This window comes from Myxine glutinosa, chromosome 2, assembly GCF_964187855.1.
Source record: "Myxine glutinosa chromosome 2, kmMyxGlut1.1, whole genome shotgun sequence".
Classification (NCBI taxonomy): Eukaryota; Metazoa; Chordata; class Myxini; order Myxiniformes; family Myxinidae; genus Myxine; species Myxine glutinosa.
In genome coordinates, this window is record NC_136262.1 from 95,402,865 (window position 1) to 95,415,501 (window position 12,637).

A 12,637-nucleotide genomic window follows, 5' to 3' on the forward strand; every position below is an offset into this window, starting at 1 on the left:
TTCATCCTTGTCTCATACGCTATATCTCTGCCAAATTTCGTCCGAATGCGTCCATAACTTTTTGAGATATTTTGTTCACAAACGGACCAACCAACAAATAGACAGACAGGGGTGAAAACATAACCTCCATCCACCTTTGGTGGCGTAACAAGTAACAAGCTCAGACACGGCAAGAAGGGGGGTGAAATTACAAAAATGAGAAAATGGGGATGAAACAGTAAGGGGTGTGGGGGTGGTGGCAGAGGGGAGAAAACGCAATAACCTGGAAAGGAGAGAGTTAATGCGGGTTGATCATGAGTATGGATGGAATAGGCGAACAGCCATCTTGAAACCATGTACAGAAGAATTGAGATCGTACAGATTGAGGAAGTTGTTTCCTTGGGTGAGAGAAAAGTGAACAATTGCATGGAGGTGAGCAGTAAGCCTGGATTGCTTGGAGCTTCACCAGAATTGGGTTACTGGCAGACTGTGTGCACCCTGGGGAAACCTGGGGTTGGGGGAGGGTGGGGGGGGGGGGGGGGGGGAGTCATAGAGTACGTAAAGGGCGGAGGGTGCAAATCGAGATGGGAGGTGACCTACAAGAGGGGCTTCAGGGGGAATAAAAGCTTTTGTGATTATGTGACATTGAATATTATCCACACCCCTCCATAAAAAGTGCAATATTGTTGATGCAATCAAAAGTTTTCAAACTAGGTCACCATTTATTGCTTCCAGAGGAAGCCATCAGTGGCCACTCACCTTGTACTGTCGTGGCCAAAAATATTGGCACCCTCGCACTTTTTTCAAATAACTCACAATTTTCTCTAAAAATAAGTTGAAATTGACAAAAGTATTTGGTCTTCACAATTCTTTATTTCACTGTTAATATTACAGAACCTTTGTTTTTTTTCAGAACTTAATATATTCTTATAAATCAGAAAATAAAAAGAAGTGGCATTGACAAAATTATTGACACCCTAGACTTAATATTTGATAGCACAGACTTTGGACAAAATAACTGCAGTCAAGCGCTTCCTATAGCCATGTTTGAGCTTCCTACACCTCTCGAGTGGCAGTTTAACCCACTCTTCTTGTGCAAACTGCCCCAGTTCTCCCAGATTTGAAAGGTGCCTTCTCCCAACTGCTGTTTTCAGATCTCCCCACAGGTGTTCAATGGGATTTAGATCTGATTCATTGCTGGCCACTTCAGAACAGTCCAGCATTTTGTCTTGAACCATTCCTGGGTGCTTTTTGAAGTGTGTTTGGGGTCATTGTCCTGCTGCAAGACCCATGACCTTCGATGGAGACCCAGCTTTCTGACACTGGGTTGAACATTGCACTCCAAAATGTCTTGGTAATCTCCTGATTTCATGATGCCATGCACACATTCAAGACACCCAGTGCCAAAGGCAGCACAGCAACCCCAATACATCACATAACCTCCTCCATGTTTGACTGTAGGGAAGGTGTTCTTTTCTTTGAAGGCTTCAATGCTTCATTTTGTTTTCTGTAAGCATAGAGATGACGTGCTTTACCAAAAAGCTCTAATTTTGTCTCATCTGTCCACAGGATATTCTCCCAGAAGGATTTTGACTTGTTCAGGTGTGTTTTGGGAAACTCCAGTCGGGCTTTCTTATGTCTCTCCCTCAGCAGTGGGGTCCTTCTCGGTCTCCTACCATAGAACCCCCTTTCATTGAGTTGGCGACGGATGGTGCGAGTTGAAACTGTCGTGCCTTGTGTCTGAAGGTCAGCTTGAATCTGTTTGGCAGTTGATCGAGGTGCTTTCTCCACCATTCGAACAATCCTTCGCTGCAATCTTCGATCAGGTTTTCTCTTGTGGCCACGTCCAGGGAGGTTGGCAACAGTGCCATGGGTCTTAAACTTTCTGATAACATTGCATACAGTGGACATAGGAAGAACATCATGGTCTCTGGAGATGGACTTGTAGCGTTGAGCTTGTCCATGCTTGGCTATAATCTTGTGTCTGACCTCCTCAGGCAATTCTCTGGTTTTCTATATTTTCTCCATGCTCATTGCGGTACACACAGCTTGAAATCGAAATATTTCTAACAACTTCTAAAAGGTGCCAATAATATTGTCCAGGTTATTTTAGGATTTCTGTGTGGAATAAGCTAAGACTTAGTGATTTTTTTCAACTTTTTTCTTTTGTTCCACTGCAAACCAAATAAATACATATGTTGATACCAAAATATTTTTTTTATTTCAGCAATTTTCTGGAAGAAATGCATTATTTGAAATAAGTGCAAGGATGCCAATATTTTTGGCTATGACTGTAACTGCCTGTGTCTATGGTTGAATTTGTTAGGAAGGCAAGTCTAGAAGTCTTCTTAAAATATTAAATGATGTTTTGTATTTTGACCATCTAAAATTACCATTGTGGAAATGAAAAAGAGGAGGGGAGAGGAGTGCAAAGGAAAGGAGTGGAGGTTTTGACGAGATAAGAATTGGGGCATGAGGGGTATGTAGTAGATGGCATGTGGGGTAAAATTGTGGAGAGAACAGGGAGAAGTCATCACTTCTGCCATTTTTGCATACGTAATAAATCAATGGCCGATTGTATCTGTTTATTTCTTCATCCTCTGTTATAAAATCTATTCAATGCACACTTAATCTGAAATCCTCGTGTAAATGAACTGCTACTGTACGTGGTGGTACCGGTATGTTTATGAACTTGTGGCACAGTAGAATAGCAGATGGTCTTCCAATAGGCATGATGTAAAGGAAAACGATAATGCCAATATTGTACCAATCACCATTTCGCTCCTAGTTAGAGTTGAACACTCGTATCCAGACCCCTCTTTTATGTGTGGCAGGTACTAGGGATGGGCAGACACGGCTGGTGAATGATGGTGGGCAGGTTGAGGCATACCAATGGAGTGGAGCTGAAAGCCGCTGGTTAAAGATCGGCGACGTCGTTGGTTCTTCGGGAGGGACACAGGCCACCTCGGGCAAGGTTCTCTACGAAGGCAAGGTACTGCAGCATCAGAAATAATAAAGGAGTAATAATTATTGGTACAATTATTTTGTTTTTGACATTGTTCAATTTTCCTTTCATTATTGAAAACCCATTTTAATACTTTATGTACTTGATACAAAGACAAGGTTCTCGGCCAGTGGTTCCTCAACTTTTTTTTTTGTCCACGACGCAAAATTTGAAATCTCATTCGTCTCATGGTGCAAATGGTACCAGTACTGACGTCGTACCAGTACCTACGATAAAAATTGTCAGAGAAAACTCTTTAAAAGTGAAACCCTCCTCTCCCCACTGAAAAGCCGAGATTTTGATGGTTTTTTTCAAGTTTGGGTCATGACCCTGGGTTTGGGAACCCCTGGTCTAGGCTTATGGAAGAGTTTAATGACAGGGCATCAGTTTCACAAGCTATCAAAACAAGTTGGGGATGTTGGGGATGGACAAACAAAAGGAGGAAAGGGGGAATAAAACAAAAACGAGTATCAATGGCCCAGAGATTAACCGAATGAGAGAGAATCAGCACGTACAGTCAAAGAGATCATGGATGTACCTTGGTAAACACCTGAGGTGGTGATGGGCATCGCATTTGAAATAGTGAAGTGAGAATGAGATAACGTACCCAAGGAGATAATTCCACAATCAGGAGAATAAAGGGGATAATGAATGCAGGTGAGCAACCAGCCTTGACTTTGGGAGAATGAGCAGGTGAAGGTGTCTTGAGGAATTGATGTGGCCTATGGTCCTGGAGGAGAACTGACGCAGGATAGGGCAGAAGGAGCAATGTCACTTATTTCTGTAACCACAGAAATAATAATCGTTTTGATATTTTCGAATAGTATGAATAAGTGCATGCCTTGTGATTGTATTTTAACAATCTTTTAAACCGATTTGCTATCACATTGAGTTGGCATATATGTACAGTATATTCCCTCCCATCTGAAAACCAAGCTCGTGATACTGGGATCCCAAGTTCAGATGCCCACATATTCCATGGCATCTACAGTGCTCTCCATAAGTATTGGAAGAGTGAAGTCCAATTTGTTATTATTGCTATATACTCAAGAAATCAATTGAGATCAAAAGATGAGGCAAGAGTACAGAAGGTCAGCTTTTATTTATTGGTATTTCTATGTATATATGTTTTACTGTTGTTATTATTATGAATAATATATGTGTATACCCCTTCTCATATATGTATATACCCCTTCTCATATATATGTTTTACTATTGTAGAGCAATAGCTATTTTTATGTTCAGTCCCCCCATTTTAGGTTAGCATGAGTATTGGTACAAATGACTGACAGGTGTTTCTTGTTGCATTGATTGCTCACAAATAAAAGAGCTGTGAATGTCTAGTCTTGGTTTTAGCCTTTGCTTTTGCCATGTGAGTCTGTCTTTGAAGTCAGAAGGAATAAACCAACATGAAGACCAGGGAACTGCCGATGAAGAGAGCAAAAAAAATTGGAAGCTGAAATAACAGAATAATTCATTTATAACCGTAGCACAAAAATTGGGCAGAGCAAATGCAACAATTTGGAATATCTTGAAAAAGAAAGAAAGCACGAATGTACGTAGTGTGTTCAAAAAGTATCCGACCTTTATTTTTCGTGGGTAAAAAAAAAGAAGCTAGGGAAGCGTTGATTGGTGCACGTATGTAGGCGATCCTAATGCACACGTGTGAATTTTTTCCCACCTGCAGAAGCTGTCATTCGACGGCAGACCGCCGATGAGTGAGGACATGTAAGTGAGCGCCGTCGGATTTTCGTTTTTGACAAAATGACGGAAAAACCTGAACAACGCTACTGCATCAAATTTTGTGTTTTTTGGCCTCGGGGATGTTGGATGCTTCCATTGTGATGACTGCAACTTTGTTTCTGGGTCGTACCCATAAACCCAGGACTCATCGCCAGTGATCACTGTGTTGAGGAAGCTGGGATCGCTGTTCACAGTCTCCAGCATGTCCTGTGCGATCTCCAAACGGAGTTGCTTCTGCTCAATCGTTAGCAGCTTTGGTACGAACTTCGCTGAGATTCTCCTGAAGCCCAAATCCTCCTTTATAATGGAATGAACGGTGTTGAATCTTGCGGATCGTTTCCACTTGGGAATTGCCAAGCTTTACACAAAATTTGATGCAGTAGCGTTGTTCAGGTTTTTCCGTCATTTTGTCAAAAACGAAAATCCGACGGCGCTCACTTACATGTCCTCACTCATCGGCGGTCTGCCGTCGAATGACGGCTTCTGCAGGTGGGAAAAAATTCACGCGTGTGCATTCGGATCGCCTACATACGTGCACCAATCAACGCCTCCCTAGCTTCTTCTTTTTTACCCACGAAAAATAAAGGTCGGATACTTTTTGAACACAGTAGTACTTAGCAATAGACAACGGCCAGGCCTGCCAAGGAAATCAACTGCAGTTGATGACAGAAAAATCATCAGAGCTGTCAAGAAAAACCCTAAAACAACTATCACCAACAACCTCCAGAGAGCAGGGGTGAAAGTATCACATTTACCATTCACAGAAGACTTCAACAGCAGAATTACAAAGGCTACACCACAAGAATTACAAAGGCTACAGAGGTGAGCCAGTAAGTTCTGGAACAAAGTTTGATGGACAGATGAGACCAAGATAAACCTTTACCAAAGAGATGGAAAAGCAAAAGTGTGGAGAAAGGAAGGAACTGCATATGATTCAAAGCATACTACCTCTTCTGTGAAGCAAGGTGGATATAGTGTCATTGATTGAGTTTGCATCACTACCTCTGGAAATGGCTCACTCATCTTTACTGATGATGTGTAACTAATGATAGCATCAGCAGAATTAATTTGGAAGTGTACAGAAATATTTTGTCTGCCTATGTACAAGAAAATGCCTCCAAACTCATTGGGCGGCCCTTCACCATGCAGCAAGACAATGACCCAAAACACACTAACAACACAACCAAGGAGTTCATCAGGGGAAGAAGTGGAAGGTTTTAGACTGGCCAAGTCAATCTCCTGATTTAAATCCAATGGAACATGCATTTCACTTTCTGAAGGGGAGACTAAAGTCAGAAACCCCCCAAAACAACAACTGAAAATGGCTGCAGTAAATGCTTGAAAAGCATCTCAAAGGAGATGCCAATAGTTTGGTGATGTCGATGGGTCACGGGCTCGATGCAGTTATTGCATGGAAGGGATGTGCAACCATTTACTAACTTATACTACTTCGATTTACTTTAAGTTAATCTGTTCCAATACTTATTCTTATTCTTACTTATTCTCTAAAATGGGGAGACAACATAAAAAGTGCTATTGTTCGACAATGGTACAAAAATATATCCAAAGAAATACCATGAAATAAAAGCTGACATTCTGTACTCTTCCCTTATATTCATCTTTTGATCTCAAATCAAGTGGATTGAGTATATAGCAATAACAACAAATTTGACTTCACTGCTCTAATACTCATTGAGGGCACTGTGTATGCAAGCTCCTCTCTGAGCCTTAAAAACTAAAAACGTATATTAATTATGTAGGCTATTTACACCTTCTTTAAACTTATTTTCTTTCGCTTCCATATAGCTTTTATTTTACCAGTTTTGAGAGGGTCTTCTTCTCATTATCAATTTTTGTTTTTGAACCTTCACTTCCTGCTTTAACTCCTTTGTATGTGTACATTTACCTTTTATCCCCACGCTTTTTGAAATAAAACCGGGGGATATTGTAATCAGCTCCTTCTGTCCGTCCGTCACGCCATCTAATAAACGGTTGGGTAGAAATTCACCAAACCTAGTAGTTATGATCACCACGTGGCACTAAGTTGCAATAGAAGTATGCTTTTTTTGACCCACCACCTGGGTCAAATACCAAAAAATGGAATTGCAGGCGCATTTTAAAACATTTTAAAATGAAACTTTGTATATGCAATCAACTTATTGGGGGACACATGATGTATGTAACAATTCTTTTTTTCAGTTCATGCTTTCTTTGTCTGGCTTGCACCTCGATCCTAGTCCATCTTGAACAAATTTAGTGTCACGGATCAAAACTGGGAACATTTTCAACTCAAAATTTTATATTGGGTCATTCCTGGTGGATCCTTTTGCTATCTTTCAACTTTGCTGTAGGTAGGAAGTGTGGAGATTTGTGATGGCATACCATAGACTCGTGTCTAGGGTTAATATAATACTGTATATTAACCCTAGATTCCTAAAACATGATAACTGCCTTCACACTTATCCCCATGCTTTTAGAAAAAAAAATTGGGGGGTATTGTAATCTGCTCTGTCTGTCTCCATCTGTCTGTCTCCGTCTGTCAATCTCTGTCCCCGTGTGTTTGTCCATCCGTCACGCTATCTCCTCAAACAATTTGGCAGCAATTCATCAAACTTGGTAGTTATGATCAACACATGGCAATAAGGTGCAAGAGCAGTATCAGTTTTGGGTCGGTCTTCTGGGGCGGGGTCAAAAGGTCAAATACCGAAAAATATAATTGCAGGCACATTTTGAAACATTTTTAATGAAACTTTGTATATGCAATCAACATTGGGAGATGCATGAAATATGTAACATTTTTTGGGTTTGACCCCAGGTGGGGGCTTTGGGTCACAGAGCTCAAAATGTGGAAACGATTTCTTTTAACTCAAAATTTGATAATGGGACATTGCTAGTGAGGCTTTTTGTCATATTCCAACTTTGCTTTCAGTGGGAAGTGTGGGGATTGCACAATGTAATGTAATTCAACAACCCATTCCCTCGTAGGAATATGACTTTGTCTTTACCGTTAATTTGGATGAGCTTGGGACACCCTTGAAGTTGCCCTACAACAAAGATGAAGACCCTTGGCAGGCTGCACAGACGTTCCTGCAAGAGAATGACCTCGAACCTCAGTATCTAGACCAGGTGGCTCAATTCATACAGAAGCATGCAGGGCCTCCTACATACAAGCTCTCTCCCATCTCTGACCCTTTCACTGGTTAGTCATAAAGCAGTCATAAAGGATATTGATGGCTCAAAGCTGTGCATAATGTAAGCTGAGATGCCCAAATATGCAACAATTTGTTTTGTGTATTCTTTCTCTAGGAGAAAGTCGTTACATTGCTGGTTCTGGTACTTCAGACGCTGTTGATGAAGTGACAGGAGGAAGAGATCCCTTTACAGGTGACATTGCTAATCTGTTTCCACTTTCAAAATAGTGTCTTCCTTTGGTTAGAAAAACATGCATGCTTCTCATTTGCTTTGAGGCCACAGACTCACATGAGGTCATTGTATGAAAATCCTTCAAATTTGTGGGTTTGCCTGATTGTTTTATGATTACATATTGTATTATACAGGAAGTGAAACGTACTGGTCCAGCTCTCCAGACTCCACTCCAAGCCAGTTTTTCCCACAACGAGAAATGGTCACGTTCGACTCTGGAAATGTCACAGTGATTCTTGGTGAGAGGAGGGGGAGATACAAAAAAGAAACGAGTCATTTGTTCTGCATTACAGTGCAAAAGATTGTTTATCTTTGACAGCTATAGCGTCAATGGAATTAGGGTTTTAACCAGACTCGGTGGTGTAATAGTTAGAATGTCCGCTCTGAATCTGGGATTCAGATTGTGTTCAGATGTAATAGTTAGAACGTCTGTTCAAACCCCTGCTGAGTGCATAACAAAGACTTTTAAAATATGGTAGATTCTGTTTCCTTGCTTGGCACCCAGCTTTCTAATAATTTTAAAAAGGACAGAATATGGATGAACAACCATAAGCTGGCAATCATAGAGCTGGCATTGAAGGGCCTAATGGACTCCTCCTGCATTGCAATTCATTGTAAGGGCTTACACATTGGCAAAGGGATGTGTAATCAAAATAAAGACCAGTTACTGCACGAGTGCACTATGGTTACAAGAAGGAAGCCGGACATTAACAATACATACATACACACACATACACACACACATAAACACACACACACATACACACATATAATATATACTTGTATTTATATATTTATATATGTATATATTTATATATTTATATATATATTTATATATTTATATATTTATATATTTATATATTTATATATACTATATTTATATATTTATACATTTATATATTTATATATATATATTTACATATTTATATAAACATGTGATCATGATCTAACAAATAGATATGGGTCTCACAAACAGGATTGCAGGCAAAAAAAGAAAAGGTTATTTGGACAGCCGCTGTGACAGGTCTCAATTATGACTTGAACTTTGAGAAATTAAACTAAACAAGCACAGGAAAGCAGTTGAACATCGAGTGAGTAAACAGTGGGATAGTCCTTATTTTTGAAGTTCAGTTTTTCTACTCTCACCCTCTCATTTTGTTACAATACAGTATGTAAATAAATAATTCACACCAAATTTTATTCCTATTAACATTTAGGGTTTGCTAAATAAAGTTTAAATTTTACCTTGTGGCTCGCATTATATCTGGATATTCCAAAATGTTCTCGAATATAGATAATTCCAGAACGTTCCAAATTGTTCTGGAATGTTCCAGCGTATCACTGATATTTTATATGGGGCTGGCAGGATTGGCCGAGAGCAATGGTTCCTAACTGGTGGGCCATGGCAAAGTTCTTCAGTGGACCGTGGAGATTCGTCATGTGTACGATATAAGATAGCGTATGAATGTAACTAATTACTTCAACGATTGATGTTTATCATGGGAGAATTTGTGTGGACTGTATAATGACTGCACATGTGATGATGGGCTCAAAATCAGGCTTCCAGACAGGGTGAAAGAGGTGGCTCCAAGGGCTAACTCCTCCCATCCAAAACCCTTCCCACGTCAATGCAAGGGGTCTTAAACGGAGTTATTAGAATTGTGAATCACATCAAATCTGTGGCTGGCAACTCTCGTCTTTTGAAGCAGCTGTGCAAAGACATTGGTTCAGATGAGCATAAAGCTCTCCTGATCTACATCAAATGTCATTGGTTGTCACAAGGCAATGTCGTTAATCGCATCTTCAAACCGAGCAGAGTTGAAGTTGTTTCTGGAAATGCAAGAAAAACAATTTTTTTTTTCAAGGATCCATTGTGGGAAGCCCACCTGGCCTATTTGGTTGAGATCTTCGAGCAACTGAATAAGCTGAACCTGAAACTGCAAGGTAAGGGGACGACTGTGATTCCCTTCACTTCATTGACTCTCTGTGCGCATTCATGGACAAGATTCAGTATTGCAGGAGGACAGCCAACTTAGGTAATTTCACAATGTTCAAGACGGCCATGACGGGCACTTAAGTACTGTTCTTCTGAAACAGCTCATATAACCATGTTCTGTGACAGTTGCAGTTTTAAATTAATTATTTTTTGTGCACATATTTCTTTACTGTTGAATTTTAGCTTCAGTTTTCCATCCACTTCTGGGCGAGCACACACATCACCAGGGGGAATTATTTCAGCGAAATACATACATACCCACCCACATACGTGACAGCGACATCATAGCAATATATGACATTAATTTTATCTACTAGAGAAGAGAGCCGTTGGTCTGTGTGTCTGTGTGTCGCCATTTTTCTCAGAGATGGCTGAATGAATCTTCATCAACCTTTCAGAGGTTCATCAGTGACTGCCTGGGGTGTTTTAGGCGTGGGGGAAAAAAAAGATTTTTTGCAAAAAAAAAAAACATTCGTTTTTGGGATTTAAAAAAATCGCTCCACAGTGCCCAAGCCTTTTTGATAACAACAACAACAACAACAGGCATTTTAAGGCCATTTTCCCTGCAAGAGCGGGGGTTAGCCTTGCGGTCCCCATGACAATCTTCTCCATCTTGCCCTATTTTCTGCATCTCCCCTTGTTAACCCCCTTGCCCGCATTTCTTCTTCGACCATCTTTAGCCAAGTCTTTCTCGGTCTTCCCCGTCCTCTACTTCCTTCTACATTCATTTCCATCACTCTTCTCAAACAGTCACTTTCATCCTTCCTCAACACATGACCAAACTGAGACTGAGATCCAGTTGAGATCCGTTGACTGAGATCCGGGTCGGGAAATTGACAGATTGTGTCAGTCCCAGTGAGTCACAGAAGTCCTTTGCTGAAGAGCCATGGCTGGTGAGAGAGGTACCCACACCCAGCCAACTGGCAAGGTGACAATTGAAATCACCACATATGAGGAAGAGAGAGTTGGGATGGGTAGATAGAAGTTGGTCCATATTATCAGACAGCGAGATGTAGATGGTCATCACTGTTTGGTGGACGGTACAACACACATATGAACAAAAGGTGGGAGTGAAGGGGAAGCCGTACCCAAAGGTATTCCTGTGGGTGAGGTGGAGAGATAGCAGTGCAGGGCGAGCGAGGAAGAGAGTTTTTTAAATAAAGATAGCAACCCCACCTCCAGGACGAGGCTCAGGTCTTTCCTCTAAGAAAGGTCTTTCTAATAGGTCTAAAAGGTCTAAAGGTCTAAAGAAAGGTCTTTCCCCCACCTCCAGGACGAGGCTCAGGTCTTTCTAATAAAGATAGCAACCCCACGGCATCAGCCCACGGGTCCTCTTTTGCCTCTAAATCTTGTGTCCCAAACCCATCCCTCTCTGTACCCACCGTACCCAGTCATACCCAGCTGCTCCTGGACTCTGTGTCCTTTCCTCCTGACAAGGTGGAAAAGTTTCTGTCAACCCTCGACTCGGATTCTGCAACTGGACCTGACGGCATCAGCCCACGGGTCCTAAAATCCTGTTCTTCCGCTCTTTCACTCCCTCTCTCTGTTCTCTTCACCCTCTCTTTTGCTCAAGGTCATCTTCCATCTGCTTGGAAATCTGCCAACATCACCGCTTTGCACAAAAAAGGTGCAAAAACAGATCCCAGCAACTGCAGACCAATCAGCCTTCTCCCAATTATCAGCAAAGTCATGGAATCCATCATTGCTTCAGATATGAAATCTTTCCTCTTCTCCAATGGCTTGATCTCTGATCATCAATTTGGTTTCAGACCTGCACACTCTACTCTGGACATGCTGCTTCTGCTTTCTCAACAATGGATGGAGGTCCTCAATGCCAAACAGGAAATTAGAGCAGTCTCCCTTGACATATCACGTGCCTTCGATACGGTCTGGCACCCCGCTCTGCTCACCAAACTCTCCTCTTTTGGTATCCATGGAAATCTCCACGCATGGCTGGCGGACTTCCTCTCTAGTCGTAGTCAACGTGTGGCCCTGAATGGGTTTCTCTCATCTCCTCTTCCTGTTCAGGCTGGAGTTCCACAAGGCAGTGTTCTAGGCCCTGTGCTTTTTCTGGTCTTCATCCATGATCTCTCTGACTCTCTTGAAAATCCACTGTATCTCTTTGCTGATGACTCTACTCTCTGTCGCTCCATTCTTCATCCCTCAGATCGGCAGTCTGCTGCCTCCTCACTCTCTGCAGACCTGGACAAAATCACAGACTGGGCAAACAAGTGGAACATGTCTTTCAATCCTGACAAATCTCACACTCTTACGATGTCTCTCCGAAAAGACCGACTGGACAACCCTCCCATCCACTTTCTGAATAATCCTCTCCAAGAAGTTCTGTCACTCAAGCTTTTGGGTCTCTCTATCTGCCATGATCTTTCCTGGGAAAACCACATTTCAAATCTGGCCTCCAAAGCCAGTCGCCGACTGGGCATCCTCCGTCGTGCGAAGTCCTTCCTTGGCACACCTGAGCTCCTCACCACATA

The 12,637-nt window shown here is 41.6% G+C and overlaps 1 protein-coding gene across 2 annotated transcripts in view; it reads left to right on the forward strand.

The window, feature by feature from the left end:
• PLAA (phospholipase A2 activating protein) overlaps window positions 1-12,637 on the forward strand; it is an 86,565-nt gene that overhangs the window by 44,087 nt on the left and 29,841 nt on the right. For both annotated transcript variants that reach the window (XM_068107743.2, XM_068107744.2), the window contains 4 exons: window positions 2,814-2,971; window positions 7,712-7,925; window positions 8,033-8,110; window positions 8,284-8,388. In XM_068107743.2, the coding sequence (XP_067963844.1) occupies window positions 2,814-2,971; window positions 7,712-7,925; window positions 8,033-8,110; window positions 8,284-8,388 (555 nt within the window). The remainder of the gene's footprint in view (window positions 1-2,813; window positions 2,972-7,711; window positions 7,926-8,032; window positions 8,111-8,283; window positions 8,389-12,637) is intronic.